The 18,078-nt window shown below is 38.9% G+C and overlaps 1 protein-coding gene across 2 annotated transcripts in view; it reads right to left on the bottom strand.

Moving 5' to 3' along the window:
• LOC145987103 (pickpocket protein 28-like) overlaps positions 1–18,078 on the bottom strand; it is a 39,381-nt gene that overhangs the window by 4,524 nt on the left and 16,779 nt on the right. For both annotated transcript variants that reach the window (XM_083121578.1, XM_083121579.1), the window contains 2 exons: positions 6,888–7,077; positions 5,466–5,572 (listed from right to left, as the gene is read on the bottom strand). In XM_083121578.1, the coding sequence (XP_082977704.1) occupies positions 5,466–5,572; positions 6,888–7,077 (297 nt within the window). The remainder of the gene's footprint in view (positions 1–5,465; positions 5,573–6,887; positions 7,078–18,078) is intronic.

Raw genomic sequence — 18,078 nt, 5'->3', positions numbered from 1 at the left:
CCAAGTAGCTGTCAGTCTTTCACACAACCCTCGGGTTGACCATGGACGCAGCTTGCAAAAAGATTGACGATCATGTTTTACGTCATTCTTATCTAGTGGGCATAAACAGATCTTTAAACCGTCAATCTTTCCGTGAAAAGAAGGACTACTTCTATCCGCTTGTCACAGATATGTTAATATCATATTCACAAGAGGTATTTAAAGTGAGGATCTCAAAAAATCTTCCAGATAAGATCAAAACATGGTGCTAATTTTTTAACGGTCGTCATGAGTATGTAAGGTGTAATCCTTTACATTTTCAATTGAACCGATTAAAGTGTAAGTTAAAAGAAAGTTAATTTTTTAACCTGATAATTAATATCTTAGTATTTTTCAAAATGTTAATATGGGCAAATATTATGAATCAAGCGGGTGAAGATGGACATATTATGTATATTTGCAGGCTCTATAACCATTTGAAGCTGAGAGATTGTCAGTATTACACATCTGATTTCAGTTATTCAATATGGCGGCGAAGAGCATGTAATTTTTATGATTTTTAGCGGACGTCATAAACTTTAAACGTTTTGTATTATAGAACTGTATGTAATCTGATTGGCATACCGATACCACTTTGAGGCAGGGTTGTTAAAGGTTCAGGAATTTTAAATACATTCAATTCCGGTCCAGGAGAGATAATCAGCAAGCGTAAATGGGTTCTGGACCGTAAAGAACCTTTTTATCTGTAACATATTTCAATTCGGTCCAGGAACCTTTCTTCCGAATCAGTTTAAATGGAATCCAAGTTCTGTATTAAAATGAAGCAATACGCAAATTGGACCGAATGTTAATTGTGCGAGGAAAAAAATGTTCCGGTCCTAATGTGTAACCGAATAGAACCCATTAGAATTCATGAACCTTTAACAATCCTGGTTTGAGGTAGAGTGCAAGCGGACGTTTCTTTTTTGGAGAATCAAATGCCGTATGTGTCCATTGCAAGCCCTTGTTCTTGATAGGCAAGAAACGTGTAAAGATATATTTATACACATACACCCAAAAATATCCAAGAGACTTCTCACGAATATCTCTCTGATATCAGTAATGAAGTTCTGGATATCCAACAGATACCCAGCAATATACAACAGCCATCCATTGGATATCTTTTGGAAATCCACATGGCCGTCAAAAAGACATCCATTGGACATCTAGCAAGGATATTCTGTGGATACGTTCTGGATGTCGTTGCTATGAACGGGACGACGTCATCATAACGATTTTACTAGATTCGGTTGAATGATTTGGTTTATTTTACTTAGCTTTTCTCCTATCTTTGGCTAATCGCGAAGATGAGGATGAGTGATGATATGTTGAAACTGATGGACATTCACAAAGAACACCCATGCCCAGCCCGGGATTCTAACCCCAGACTCCCGCCGTCATAGCGCCCTGTACTGTGCGGCTTTGTTTGTTTGAGGTATGCTATGTAAAATAAAATATATATTGTGGACTAGAACTGGACACTAATCTGAATATTTATTAGACGGACAATAAAAATGCCATTCGTATAATGGGAATTCAACCTGACTACATTACGCTATTATCCGGATATTTTTTAAAATATATTTTGGATACGAAAATAATATTCATGGAACGAGATTTAGGCATTTGAAGAATCTCAAGAAGTACATTTTATTATTATGTTTATATTTATTTATAACATACATTCTCTCTCACACACTACACTTCTAATATATATATATATATATATATATATATATATATATATATATCACACATATATATCAAATTCACACCTCACATGCAGAAATAAGTGCATTAAACATAACGAATGTAGTAGAAAATTATCACATCCTTAGGCACCAAGATGAAATATGAGTATGCTGAAAGTGTGTGTGATGAAAATGGTGGAGTGTAATGGATCTATCACTGATTCCAGTTACAATGAGGATGACGATCATCATGATGATGATGATGATGATAATAATAGTTTATTTTAAAGTACTGAGAACAGTTTTAAAAAAAACTCATACAGCACTATGTCACAAAGAGTAGTGTCAAAGCAGGCCCGTACCCAGGATTTTTTTTGAGGGGGGCAGACCCATAGGCGAATTATAATAAATTTTCTTTCATATTATACACTATATATATGATCAAATTTCTCTAACCACCCTCTACCATACACCATATATATATATATATATATATATATGGGGGTGTATGGTAGAGGGTGGTTAGAGAAATTTTCTCATTTCGCTACGAAATGTTGGAGAACAGCATTTTCTAACCTATATGTATACAACCACGTGACAAATATTTACAGTTGACCCTGACATTTGTTTCTGTCAGAGAGCGAAAAGAAAAAGTGTACGATACGGGTAGACTACATGTATGCATAATACAAACAATTCAAATAGCCTACGAAAAGCAACATATGTGTATGGGGTTGATAGATGAGGGTTCACACCCATTTTGCAAAGTCCCTGACTTTTCCAGATATTTTACATAACTGAGTAATGATTTAACATGCTAAATAATAAGAGTTGCACTTCAACTTTGTAAGTTAACAAATGAATCACGTTTGTTGAACATTTTTGAAAATAAATGAAAGAACCGTTTGGGAAGCAATATTACCCAAGAAGGAAAATTGTTGGGAAGATAAAACGAAACGTGTTTCCGGTTACAAATTCTGCCATGTAAAGATTATTTAATTCCCCTGACTTTTCCAGGTTTTGAAAGTTGTTGTTTTTTTAAATATAATTTGTTTCCAATGGCCTCAGTCCTAGCCTTGTTTTCCTGACTCCTCCAGTTACCCAGGACTTTGGAGTGAGTGCGAACCTTGTAAATAAATTATCTGAAGTAAAGTAAAGTAAAGTGTTCCCCTGTGCATAGCACCACGCCATGAAGGCGTATAGGGGGTGTGGGGGTAACGCCCCACACTTTCTTGATCCGGTCGTGAGTGGGGGTGATGTGATCAGAATCACGCCCATGACCGCCTTTACCCATGTTACGCCGGGGCCGCTTCCACCGTTAGAAAAGTTCCCGGATTTGAACCGGCCGGGGATCGAACCCGGGACCTTGAGCATGGTAGTCAGACGCGTTACCGACTGAGCCACCGCGGCCACTATTATCTGAAGGGAACGGCTAATTGACTTCACCCTGGCAGTGTGTCTGCTTGCATAATATTGTTTCTATGGTGTATTTTCGCTTTTATAATCTTATTCGACAGTAAAAATAAATGACAGTGGCAACCAAGAAGCTATTAAATGGGGTTGCATACATGTGGGATAGAAAATGCCATTTTCAACGGCTCGTAGCATCGAATTTTTTGGCCTTGATGTCCTCTGCACACTGTGAAAGTTGTCTGTTGTACGGTCACACCACTGTGTATTTATGTTCAAGACAATTACAAGTAGAAAAGAATAAAAGTTGTAGTAAAACAAATTCCGATTGACAGAATTTCGTAAATAATAATGTACTTAATTTCTTGAGTGTTTTGAACAAATAACAATATATGTTAAAAGTAGGCATTTTCCCCCCCCAAAAATCTAGCAACGATTCTGCTAGGAAGTAGATTCTCCTATTTACATAATATTAATTAACCCTAAGCCATTGAGTGGCAGAATGGACATCAGTTGCAGAAAAACCCTGATGTCGGAGAAAGAGAACAAAGTTTTTTTTATCCTTCTGTTCAGTGGTGACTTAAAGGGTCAAACACCTTGCGGTGCGGGTGGAGAGCTACATGCCCCCTTTATATCGTTGGTTTCTATTGCAGTCATTGAGGAACCTTTCTTCCATAATGTAAAAGAGTATAGAAAATTCCCCTCTATTCTAATTATGTGAAACATTTGTGACACTGTAATAGAAGAAACCATTCAATAATGAGTGTCTATTTGTCGAGTGCAAACAACTGTTTTTGACATATAAAAAAGTTCAGACAATTTGAATAATGTACACAGTATTCTACAGAAAGTCCTACATAACCAGTACAATGTCTGTAGTGGCGCAAAATTCTTCTTTCCCTTCTAGCAAGTAGTGTCCGAGCCGAGACGAAAACTCGGGACATGGATTAAAAGCAATGGACTGTCCCGATTAAATCGGAACGTCTGATAACCTTGCATTAATGGTTATAGACCCTAAATAGCCCAATATTGCAGAATGTAGACTTTTATAGCCTGATTCTGTCCAGAAACAACCTATTCATTTGCCGAAGGACAAAATGGAAATTCATGCAAAACTTGAAAAGCCGTCAACGTAATTTTTGTAGGTTTTTATACGTTCAAATTAAAAATTTTCATGGCTCGAGGGGGGTGGTGCATGGCCCCCCCTGCCCCCTTGGGTACGGGCCTGTATCAAAGGATTAATTCATGATGGTTTTTACAGTAAACCTCATCTTATACCTAAAGATAATATTTTAAGGGAAGTCATAGTTAAAATCATCCATTAGTATTCTTAAAATTCACCACCATATTTCAAATTTACTAATAATAATGATTTTTTTCTTGTTTTGTATTTTGGAACGTTATATACGTATAAAGTAGTCACTATCAATCCTATTTGACAAGATGTTTTGTATCAATAAATTAATTATATATTTCCTTCTTGAGCTTAAGGTTGGTAAATTAATCTCTAACCACTACACATAATTTAGTGATATGTAACTTTTCTTCATTTTCATACAAAGCAACCTAATAAATCATTTCGGAATTCATTTAATTTTCTCGGTGTGACTATTTGCTGCTACGTTCCATAATTCACTCCCATATTCCACTAATGGGCGAACCAAAACTATAAATAGAAATCTAAAATCTAATAATAATACTATTTAATAAAGAAACTGTGTTTCATCCTCTTTCGTCCTCTTACAACCAACTCTTATCTATAAGAAAGTGATAAAGATAAGAAAAAGAATACATGAGGAATGATAACATGAAAGATTACAGAACTAATAAAAATGACAATAATACAAACACAAAACAGTCATTAGGGAAAGTACAATATGAATTAGTAGTTGGCATATAATAATAATAATAATAATAATAATAATAATAATAATAATAATGAAATAATGAATGAAATTTCCAATTGTGTTGAAGTCACCGATAGAATAACGAAGGCACGGAATGATTCATTAACTTGGTACGAGTTACAACAGATTAACATAAAGATGTTTCACTTCTAACAAAAATGTGTTACTTAATCGCATCGACTAGGGCGACACAACGGTTTAAAAAACAAACTTATAACAAGCATATGCAAGAAGCCTTCAATAAGACGCCTGTCAATCAAGTACATTTGGGTTATGTAAGACAAGGGCAAATTAGATGTGTTTCTAGGCTCGCACTAAACTTCCAGACCACCCACACTCAGCCAACCTTTAGGTCGTAAAGCACCACGTAATGTGGCACGACTCCGGCCATCTCCACGCTTAACAATACTACGAGAGAAAAAAAAGTTTGGATACGTACCAAGCAAATCATGCCAGCCGTACAACAAGTCCCTTTTGTATCTAAGCAGAGAGAGATCCTTGAAGTAAACGTGCAGTAAGATGCGGTCTTGTAGCTTCCTTTTCCCTCTGTCAAAAGAAGAAGAAGAAGTAATTTAAAGATGGCGGAATTAATCGACATTGAGTCGGAAGGTCGACTGTGTTATTTTATCTCCAGACCACCTGGCAGAACAGCATGTCTAGATAGTGATGAATCATGGTCAATCTTGACGCAATTTAAGGCCATAATAATGGAGGGGATCGAAAGTAGTGCAAGGATGTTTCGAAAAGTAAGGTAACCTAAATTACTTTTTAGGACACTACACCTTGTGCACTCCTAGATTAAACAAAATTGAGCAATTGAAATCTTAACATAATTTCGTCCACTCGTCGTGCTTTACTGTTTGATAATGATATCAATATCTATAGAAATTTAACAGACTTGTATCACAAATATCAGTTGCAGCATTGTAAGATCTTCTAAACTAGATAACAGCAAAGATGGTATAACCTCGCGTCACCTAGGCTAATGAAAAGTCGTTTGGTAGGCGATGGTTGCATGTGAGAGTATACATCATTTAGGTTTAGAAATCCTATATTCGCTGGCCCCCGTAGCGGAGAGTTTATCACATCGCGCTGCTACGCCAGGGGTCCCGGGTTCGAATCCCAGCCTGGGCAAGGATGTTTGTGAGTGTCCATCAATTTCATCATATCATTGATCACTCATTCCCAACTTCGCAAATTAGCCAAAAATGGCACAAAAGGCGAAGTAAAATAAAAAAACCCAGTCAATCAATTAATCTTCCTATTCAAATTACTGGCAAAATGTATGGTTACTTGCGTTTGTCCCAACATATATTATCAGTGGCAGCGATTTGGGGAGCGTGCGGGGCAGTTGCCCCCCCCCATTTTTTGCCCTTACATTATGCTAAACCTTATCTACCAAGGAAAAATAAACTGTTCCTGACCTCCAGTTTTGGCAGCTTGCCCCCCCCCCCGCCAAGTTTTGGAACCCAATCGCCGCCACTGGCTGTTTTTGTTCATCGTATGACGCCAAGACGAAACAAGCCTGAGCGTCGTTTCGAAATTTAGAGTCGAGACAGATTCAAACGTTCAAAATTCAAAACGAGAAGGGGACTACAACTTTCTCTCTGGGAGTCTTCTTATTCGAAATCTTCGTAAATTTGAATGTAAAGATTTGCCTAAATCAATATACCAAAAGGGGTTTATTCTCGCGATTAGCCAAAAAATGGCAGAAAAGCGAAGTAAAATAAACTAAATCAATCAATCAATCATTCACGACACGAGAGTAGACTCCTAATCCATTTATTGCCACAATTGATCCAGAGAGATAGGGAAAAGCTGTCATGGGATACCCGAATTTAAATAGAAACAGGGTGCTCACAGAGAGAGGGACGCCTGCTTGACGACCAATGGAGAGTCCTTGTCGTTGATGGGGAAGGGGGCGCTGGAGACGTCGACGCCGTACGTCGTCTCGTCGCAGTTGGGCTCACACGAACAGTTCAGCGCCGACTCAACGTCGGTCTCTTCGAAGCCGGGGATTCCCTCAGGAGGCTTCAGCGTGTTGAAGGCGGCTGTGGAAAGAGAAGGCAAACAATCAGGCATATAGAACAGTGTTACCAACTCGTACGCAACGAAACCACCACATTTCAACATGACTATTCCTAATTCGAAACTATTCGCAGCCATTAAAATTATGGTTCAAGAGTTCGAGATTTTTTGCATGATTAATTAAGAAAGTGGATGGGGGGGGTGGCAATTTGCTATTAGAGCCAGCTTGGTGGCCGAGGGCACTCACGATCTCCCCACCAATGTTTCCAAGGAGTAACTTACCCACACAAGCCCATAACACCCCGAAATATTTTTCCAAGTCCCCTAAAATACAGGGTGTCCACAAAGTATCGCCCTGATTAGAAACCTTTGTACCTTTTGAAGTTTTCAAGAAGAGGAGTGAAATTTATGGCAACGTGCGAAAAACTCTCCAAGTTTATTTGGGTTCATGTCCCGTTAGGTGGTATTAGTGAAACAGGAACTGTATACAATAAATTAAGAATGTGTTTAAATCCGACAAAAACGCAGTGCTATCATATCACGTGACACATTTATCTGTTTAGATGGAACTTACACACCAAGTACTGAAGGCGCCACCTGATGTCAAGTTCTGGAATGAATAGTTCAAGGAAACAGGGAGTGTGCCTGATCTTTTATGAAAGGCCGGCGATCGGCATCGGAAGAAAGCGTAGAGCTACAGTTGGGACGCGATAAGAAGCGGCGTGCAATCAGAACGCAGAACGGCAGAACGCGACCAAATTCTGTCTTCACGTTGGCTGCCATGTGGTTGGGGGTTTTCTACGTTGCCACGTTCGCACAAACAGACGGACAGGCTAATCAGCTGTTGGTAAGATCGGGAAAAAAATAAGCGTCCCGCGAAATTAAGCACGTACGTATCAGTATGCTAATATATGTTATTTCCGTCGTAAAGTGATAATTTAACGAATCTAGAAGTTTGAATCTGAATTTTATTGTAGGTTAACGTTAACTTCCCGTGTCAATTTTACATTCTGGCAAGCATGAAACATTTTGTCTTCCTGCTCTACACAGCAACCGAAAACCTTCACTGAAAGAACCTCTGTTGTGTTTTTATTATGGTACATTGCAAGCATCAGTTACCGGCATATTTTTACTTGTGTTGTATCGTATCATAATTACCTACACAAGAAAATGTGTCTTGTGCTATGAACAACTGTGGCAAATCGTTCTCCTTTGATTTTATGCCTCTCTTTGCCTTCTTTATCCCACCGCGACGTTTGTCTATTTCGCAACTCAATACCGACCGCAGCTATGCCCGCCTATTGTTTTTGTATACGAAACTCGCCCTTTGTTTTGTAACGACATGGAATTTATACTTCTGTGACATAGTTGAAGCTTCAGAACGTACAAATGAAATGTAATTCTTGAAAATTAGGGCGAATAACGTATAAACAAATTACGTACAACTTGGTTTCGTTAACACGTTTTTTAAATTATATTTTGCGGAACCTACAAAAATTTACCTTTTGTACAGAATTTCACAGAACTGAGTTACTGTATTACAGAGAAGAATTTATCAAGAACAAATCAATTGTGTGTGAATTGATTGATTGATTGATTGAGTTGGTGTTTTAAAGTTCACTTTATGCACACTACGGCTAATCTGGAATGGACCTACAGTTGGAAGTGGGATCCGAACCACTATGTGCCTCTCGACAGGGTATCGAACCCAGCACTACTTGATTACAAGGCGACGACGCTTACCCTACCACTGTACCATCGGGGAGGCACATGTGGGTGTGTGAAGTGAGATAATTTGGGAAGCTACAGGATAATACAGACTTTGGCAATACAGAGTTCAATTAATTACAACGAAACGCTTGGCGATTGCTCGATTTCCTAAACATTAATGATACATTTGGTACATGTGTAATTAATGCTTCGATCTACCTGTATGTAAAAACATAAAAAAATGAATGAAAGAACAGAAGTAATAGTTAAAGAATCAGTTGCTTTTGCTGAGAATGAGAACAATGGAAGTAAATCCTGAAGTAGGTCTATCCGGCAACTGTGCGTCGCTACCAGAGCGGATGGTTCCACGCCGGTTGTTAGCGCGTCCCGACTTTAGTGAGATACGGTTTAACTCTCGAAAAAAAGAAAACAAAAGTGTTCTGCTCTGTGTATACAAGGTTCAAGGTAATACACCTCTAAAGTACCCGATACTTCCCAGGAAATCCCTCCCTCCTTCTTTCCTTCCTGATAATGTCCCGGGTATCAACCGTCGTATCGATGTTCATCCCAGACCGACACACTCTTACTGGTCTCCCAGTAGCGTATACTGAGTCCAATATCTGGGCTATCTCACTATGTCACGTGGTCCTAGGCTATGAATAGAAATAAGTTTACCAACTCCTATGAAATCAGGTTGCCAACTCATAGGAAATATGGTTACCAACTCATAAGAAATCAGGTTGCCAAATCATAGGAAATCAGGTTGCCAGCTCATAGGAAATCAGGTTGCCAACTCATAGGATATATATGGTTACCAACTCATAAGAAATCAGGTTGCCAAATCATAGGAAATCAGGTTGCCAGCTCATAGGAAATCAGGTTGCCAACTCATAGGAAATATGGTTACCAACTCATAAGAAATCAGGTTGCCAAATCATAGGAAATCAGGTTGCCAGCTCATAGGAAATCAGGTTGCCAACTCATAGGAAATATGGTTACCAACTCATAAGAAATCAGGTTGCCAAATCATAGGAAATCAGGTTGCCAGCTCATAGGAAATCAGGTTGCCAACTCATAGGAAATATGGTTACCAACTCATAAGAAATCAGGTTGCCAAATCATAGGAAATCAGGTTGCCAGCTCATAGGAAATCAGGTTGCCAACTCATAGGAAATATGGTTACCAACTCATAAGAAATCAGGTTGCCAACTCATAGGAAATAACGTTACCAACTCCAGAATCACCATTATCATCTCACTGATATGAATAATTTTATTTACAATTTCTGATCGATCTTTCTCCTGTATTTTATCCTCTACTCTTCAGGCTTCGCAGATAGCATAGCTAGCCTACAATATACGCTCCTGTGGTCTCCCACAAATATCCTTGCATCAAGCACCACTCGTTCTTTCATATTCCTTCTTCATTCCCAACATTAATACTTACACCTCCAAGCTAAAAAAATAACATCTCACTACCTAAAATATTACATACTTTAACATAGATCATAGATTCATAGAATCGTCTTAATGACTACCCCTCATCTTATTCATAAACACTAATGCACACAACATATCTATCCTAACAAAACATTACCCAACCAATTACACACGTAATCTGTATTCAAAAATATTATTAATGTTAACCACTAACATACATTTACCTCGTACTCTTATTAACTTTTGCTTTATTCTTACATATCTTCTCGTAGAATGCTGTAAAACCAACTTTGTTAAGGAAGACAGAACAAATTTGGTTATTCACACTGGGGCATTCGTGCCAATGCCACAGTGAACTACTGTAAACAAAGAAAAGGAAAATAAATGATAAATCAAAGAAAATCGGGGAAACCTTAAAAAAATCACGCAACAGACGCCCTGGGTTTATTTTCAGGTACCAGGGCACAAGCGCATACCTCCGAAAGTACGTATTTTGCGGGTTCCCACCTTTTTTTTGTCTCTTCTTGTATACAAGGTGCAAATTGACCAGACATGTAACCCACAGGCCACATATTAGGACATTGAAGAACAGGATATATGCTGTCAGAAGAATTTGCCAAAACATTGGCAGAAGTGGAATTTATTTCGTATAGACGTGCTTCGTGCAACTAAGGTGCACTGAGATGATGAGTTATCCCACACTTTGCCATAAGTCTCACATCTCCATCTTAAAAACTTCGGAAGGTAAAAATGTTTGTATTGAAATTTTTGGACACCCTGTATTGCACTAAAGCTCAATTTATTGTTATTTTGGCGATATCACACCCCCATCTGTAATAACGATCTTACATTCCTCCGGAAATTATAGATAAATCTCTGATTCCGGGTTTGAGTTCCGGTCCGAAAATGAGTGCCCTTTTTTGATTTCATCTCATCATCATTCATCCGCAAAGTTGCGGTCAGAGAAAAAGGAAACAAAACAAAAAAATATATAATTTTTAAAAATATGAATTTTGCCTCCATTCTTAGGGCTTTTCTTTTAGAGTTGGCAACCCTGCTCAGAGCGCTAGTTTCAAAAAGCAGCATCACGTCCGGGATGGATCTTCCGCGGACATGTCAACTTCATTTAAGATGGGCGGAGAAAAAGAAAGAAAGAAAGAGAGAGAGAGAGAGAGAGAGAGAGAGAGAGACAGAGAGAGACAGAGAGATAGATAGAGAAGAGACGACCCTCTCAGAGTTTTATTTGTGGTTCACGGCCAGTTTTTTTTCTGTCTCCTTATCCAACCTTCTCTCACCGTGAGATGCTTATCTTGGCTGCAGTTCCTGACATTCATCAAAACAGACGAGGGCGTGACTGTGCGTCGTGTGACGCAGAGGACGCTGAATCACTGGATACCAAAGGAACAACAACTCTCTAATGCAATTTGCCGATTGAAGGGAAAGCGTTGTGATCCATTTCGAGTAACTTGCGTTGGATGTGAGATAAGTCGACCAGAATAAAACTTCCTTTTTCGCAATTCTAGTAGCCTGAGAAGAACGAAAAGTTTTGAAATTCGAGCCGTAAGGCATAATTAGGCTTAGTGAAGATGTGTTGTACTTGCAACACCAACTAAAAAATTTGGGCTAAAATTGAATGTGAAACTGTACAAAATGTAAATTCATACAGGGTGAGTCATAAATATTGTCACAATTTTGACATAAACATAGTCTGTTACTGTACATTGTAGAGGGAAATGGTGAATGGTATATTAAACTTGAAATTTCATTTTATCATTTCAGAGAAGAGTTATGCGTCCGAGCTTACGTCATTAGCCAAGATGGCGCCGAACATGCAGCAACAAGTTACAGTTGCAGCGTTGGCGATTCTATACCAGAATGATCTTGAGACTGGAGAGATGTGATTTTAACGTAATATTTTTTTTCGTCAACTGTGGGAAAGTAAAGGAAACGACTGCTTACATCAAACTGTTGTTTAGTTAAGTCCTCACGTTCATTCTGGTAACTGTAACTTGCTGCTGCATGTTCAGCACCATCGATTATGGGCCGTTTCGCCATATTGCGTTTTCACCCCACCCCCCAATACAATTTCGCGTGATTTATGTGACACTAACTTTCTAAGGCGAGACGCAACATCCCATTTCGCCTTACACACAAAAAATTTCCCGCCAGGGAATATTATCGACATGAAGGGCCATTATTATTAATGTAATAAAACACCGTGCTACATTGATATAACGTGCATTTATCGCGTGTTTCTTGGACTCATACTAAGAAACAAACCTCGCCTCACCTAACCTAACCAGGGGGTCGTCATGGGGAGCCAAGGTAGGCAACATCTTAAGTTCTGCGCGCTCCCATTATGAATTACCCTTCAAGGTGATAATTTTCCCAGGTGGGAATTTTTTTGTGTGTACGGCGAAACAGGATAAGACGAAATGGGATGTCCCGTTTTGCCTTAGAAAATTCGTGTCACATAAACCTTTTGAAATTCTACTGGGGGAGGTGAAAACGCAATAAGTTGAAATGGGATAATGCGGAACGGAACTACACTGCACCATATTGGCTAATGACGAAAGCTCGAGCACATAATTCTTATCTGAAACGATAAAACGAAGTTTCAAGTCTACTATACGATTCACCATCTCCCTTTACATTGTACAGTAACACACTACATTTACTTCAAACGTGTAGCCATATTTATTACTCACCCTGTACATATATTTATCAGGCGATAAAGTAGGGGATACGATTGACTTGGTTTATTTTACTTAGCTTTTCTGCCACTTTTGGGTAATCGCGAAGCTGAGAATGAATGGTGATACGATGAAATTAAGGGACACTCACGAAGAACACCTACGCCCGAATTGGGATTCAAACCCGAGACTACGGATTGACCAAGTTATATCTGATCTTGAATGAAGTCACTGTAAATGTAACTTAATCCTTCGTTAGGCACATACGAGTGCTTTTGTGTAGCTGAAACTTCTTTGTCTTTATTCTAACCTCAGTTGCACAGTTCTGCTGCATTTCTAAACCACGTAATATTACAATGCTTACGTCAGTTGGGTGCTTGGAAACAGTTATCCACCATGCGCCTAAATACGTAACAACCTAAGCAGTGACATATTCATTTTCGGCACTAATACATAGATACAGCTCACCGCTCACGAGAAGATCCCTAAACGAGGGGTGGGAAGGAAAGGATCGATCCATTTGCAGATTTTAGGGGTAGCAGAAAGCCTTCCGCTGCGGCTTTGTGAAGTGCGTGGGAGTTGATTTGCGTCAATCACGCAGAGCGTGTGTCCCCAGCAACAATTTTCTGCTTTTCTTTCAGTGGCCAGAATACTTTTGTATTGCTTATCCTGTGCATTATTTAGATTGTATTTCAAAGAATTTTAAAAGAATATAGGGCAACGACTTTAGGGTTACCAGTTGACAAACTTTAAAAAGAAGGCATTTTTAGATTGCAAAATGTTGTTAACTTTAGACGAAGAGACACGTTTTGTGCTTACTGGTGTTTTGGTGGGCTTATAGATCACACACCCCTGTAAAATAATTTTACACCCTTTCCGTATAAATAATAATAGGCCTCATTGTAGGCAAATGTCTTAATATTTTATATATTTATTCTCTATGCTCCTAATATTATACGGTTGTGAAGCTTGGTCTCTTACTTTAAAAGAATAACATAAATTGACATTCTGCCTCGGAGTTTTTTTCTTCCAAGCCTAAAGTCAGGAAACCGTTTTTGTAAGACGTCACCAAAAACACATTTGCATTTTCTTTTGGTTCAGATCGCTGATCGACAGAATTTCACTTCTCCACTGCCATATAACAACAACAGTACGGCAGTTAAAAAATACTGTTTATTTCTGAATTCTGTCATGAAACTCAAATCAAAGTAAGCCGCGGCGAATTGCATATTCATACCTATTGTCTGAAACTTGCTGCTCACCAAAAGCCGCGGTAGATGTCACAAATGGTTTGAAATCAAAACCTCACGCGGCGCGACGGCGACAACAGAGGAGACGCAAAGGTCCAACAATTTATCTTTGTTGCAAGAAAAGTTTATTTTGTTTGCGCTTGCAACTGAGAGTGTTGTATTTCTTTACTTTGAAATTGAAAACGGAAACAATATTAACAATTGTTTACAAATAACATTTTGTTCCTAATCTTGAGGTTAAGCAGCTGTCTATACCCCAAAAAATAGGATATTTCCAAATTTTCCTAAAAACCCGCCCGGAGCATTTTTAGTACCCGAAAAACAGGATTTGTCCGGGTAAAAGAGAACTTCTGGTAACCCTAAACGACTTGCGTCGCTGTACCCGTTACAGCGAGCCCACATGTGTATTTCACTCAGGGTGCACACCCCCGACCCTAATAGTGGAGTCGCCTGCTGCTACGCCACTTCACTTCCGTTAGGGATCTTCTTCTGAGCGGTCAGCTGTACGAGTCCTCCCCTTCCTCACTAACCCACTACCGTATAACAAATCTGCAGAGTGCTCTGTCTTTCGACGCAATGATATTTTTGTTGTTACGTATTCAGGCGAGTGGGGGACTGACATTAGCATTGTAATCAAGGGCACCAGCAGGATTTTTCTCAGGGGTGGTAGAGTCACAGAAACTATAATAATAATAATTATTAATATTTATTATTATTTATTAGGCGCATCCAGAAAGTACGTTTCCCTAGGGTCGTGCACAAAAAGGAAACATTATTTCATTCAATGATTTATTGCCACAGATACAGAACTTGTCCAGTTACTTGTCAACATAATTCCCGCCGGAATTCAGGCACTTGTCATAGCGTGGGACCAACTTCTGTATACCTGCGTCGTAGAAGTTCGCCGCCTGGGCGCCGAACCATTGTGTGACAGCCGTCTGAACCTCTTCGTTGCTGTGAAAATGTTGACCGGACAGGAACGTTTTCAGGTTCAAGAACAGGTGGTAATCACTGGGAGCGAGATCCGGGCTGTACGATGGATGATCGAACACCTCCCAACCGAACCTGTCCAGAGCGCTGCAGTGCGTCTAGCCATATGCGGCTTCGTATTGTCGTGCAGCAAGATTACCCCGGCGCTGAGCTTACCGGGTCGCTTATTCTGAATGGCTCGTCGCATAGTCCCCAGTGTTTCACAGTAACGGTTAGCGTTCACAGTCTCACCTCTGGGCAGAAACTCGATGAGCAGAATGCCTTTGTCTGTCCCAGAACACCGTACACATCACTTTCCGCGCCGACCCAGTCTGTTTGAACTTCGTCTTGCATGGAGATTCACTGTGACGCCAATGCATGGACTGCTGCTTGCTTTCTGGGATGCTGTATGCAACCATGTTTCATCCCTGGTGATGATCCGGTTGAGATGATCGTCATCATCATGGTAACGCTGCAGAAATGTCAGCGGCGTGCCCATGCGTTTTCCTTTGTGTTCGGGCGTCAGTTGTTTCGGCACCCGCCGGGCACACAATTTCCGGAACAAGAGGCGTTTGGTAACAATGTCGTGCGACAACGACCGAGAAATCTGCGGGAAAGGGCTGCTGAGTTCCGTGATCGAGACGCGACGATCCTCCAATATGCGCTGCTGCACCTGCTCCACAAGCTCGTCCATAATCACCGATGGCCTCCCACTGCGCTCGTTGTCATGCACATTTTGCCGGTCTTCAGTAAATGTCCTGCACCAACGACGCACCATCTGCTTGCTCATGACGTCTGGCCCATACACATGGCACAGCTGACGATGAATTTCCATCGGCTGTATGTTTTGTGAATTCAAGAACTTGATCACCGAACGAACCTGGCACGCGGCAGGAGATGGAATAAGAGCCGCCACGTTTAATCGCTGCCGCGACGCTACTGAGGACTTTCGGGAGGCGTCTTCTAGGACATTAACTAGCCAGGGCATGTCTCTTCACGCATTCGCAAAATCGGTTTCAATACACATGGCCTGCCACCTGTGGGCGAGTGGGAAACCTACTTTCTGGATGCACCTAATTGTTTTTATTATTGTTACCACATTACTATTACTACTACTACTTATGTTTTTTAACAAATTACATACATTTCTAATTTTCATATTCTGTAGCTATATCTATATACAATTGCATAACTGTGTACTTAACATTAATTAATATAGGATAAAACCTGTTTTTTATAGTTAGATAATCAGTGTAAAATAGACTAAGCTTAAATAGACTAAACTTAAAATAATAATAATAATAATAGTGATAATATTAATAGTTTATTCTAAAGTACTGAGAACAGTTAAAAATGAAACCTTATAGAGCACTATGTCATAAAGAGAAATATCAAAGGATTAACTTGATACGTTCAGAGCTGCTTTATTTATTATTAAACGTATTATTACACTTTTTAAATATTAACTCAGTATTACCCAGCGGTGAGCGATGAGACTCGGTAAAGTATACAGACTCCTCTCAGGTATAGGGATAGTGTTATATAAAGACAATGCTTCACAGCACAGAGAAATAAAACCACATTCTTGCAGTAGACAAAACGAAAGGATTTATTCTTTATTTATTGCGATAAACTCAATGCGTGGCTATCGGTATGCCTATGATCACATAGACCTAGCTTGCGCCCGAAACTACCACACCAAGAGATGTGCAATAATAACTGAGCCAATATTTGCTCTTTAGCCTTCTATCACAAATTAATCCGTAGGCTAGCTTTATTTCTTAACGTAGAATGGTTGCAGTATTGTGCATAGCATCAATGCATGGCCATCGGCATACCTATGGTCACATAGGCTTAGCTTGCGCCCCGAACTACCACACCAAGATATATGCACAACACGGAGGAGTAATTCTTTAAGTTTAGAATCTTAAACGATACGTGGCGAATGTGTGTTATCTCTTTCGCGATATCCTCGCTTTTATACTACAAGTATTTTCGAGAAATAGATTCAAGTACAGATGAATCACTCACTATCTACAAAAGGATGCAATCAACAAAACTGGCATCTATACATGTTTAGAAATACAAATTCACATAGCGCACTCTCGAAAAACTAAAGATACATTGAACTACTCATAATAGAGCATAAAATACAATAAATATTAAACAAAAGATATACATTACAAGCAAGGTGCAATATTACATATAATAACACGGAAATTACGCTTTCTTTGTTCAAAATAAATATATTAGTGACATATTTTAAAGTTGTGACGTCACATAAAAATATGGATTATATCAAACTCATAATGGTTTTTATAGTAAACCTCATCTTATACCTAAATATAATATTTTAAGGGTAGTCATAGTTAAAATCATCGATTAATATTTCTATAAATTCACCACCATTCTTCAATTTTACTGATAATAATGAATTTTTTCTTGTTTTGTATTTTTGAACGTTATATAGTATTGTATTTATAAAGTGTTCACTATCAATCCTATTTGACAAAATGTTTTATATCAATAAATTAATTTTATATTTCCTTCTTGAGCTCAAGGTTGTTAAATTAAGTATCTCCAACCACTCCATATAATTTAGTGATATGTAACTTTTCTTCATTTTCATACAAAGCAACCTAATAAATAATTTCTGAATTGATTCAATTTAATAATGATAATAATAATAATAGTTCCTGTAACTTACGACCTGTAAGTTACAGAAAACAATACATTTTGTTATAAAATATCTCTACTATTTCACTATTCGAATTACATTCTCTTTCCAGACATATCATATCCCTCCCCCCCCCTTGCGGGCGCCCATGATTGTAATATTACGTTGCTTAGAAGTGTAACAGAACTGAGCAACTGTGATTAGAACAAAGATAAAGAAAGAGTGTTCAGCTATAGAAAAGCACTCATGTGCAGTATAGTTCACAGTGTTGCAATCTCGCAATGAA

The sequence above is a fragment of the Lepisma saccharinum genome, chromosome 4 (assembly GCF_977018435.1).
Source record: "Lepisma saccharinum chromosome 4, izLepSacc3.1, whole genome shotgun sequence".
NCBI classification, from domain to species: Eukaryota; Metazoa; Arthropoda; class Insecta; order Zygentoma; family Lepismatidae; genus Lepisma; species Lepisma saccharinum.
Note: the sequence above shows the minus strand (reverse complement) of the source record. Positions and strands in the feature narration are given on the sequence as shown.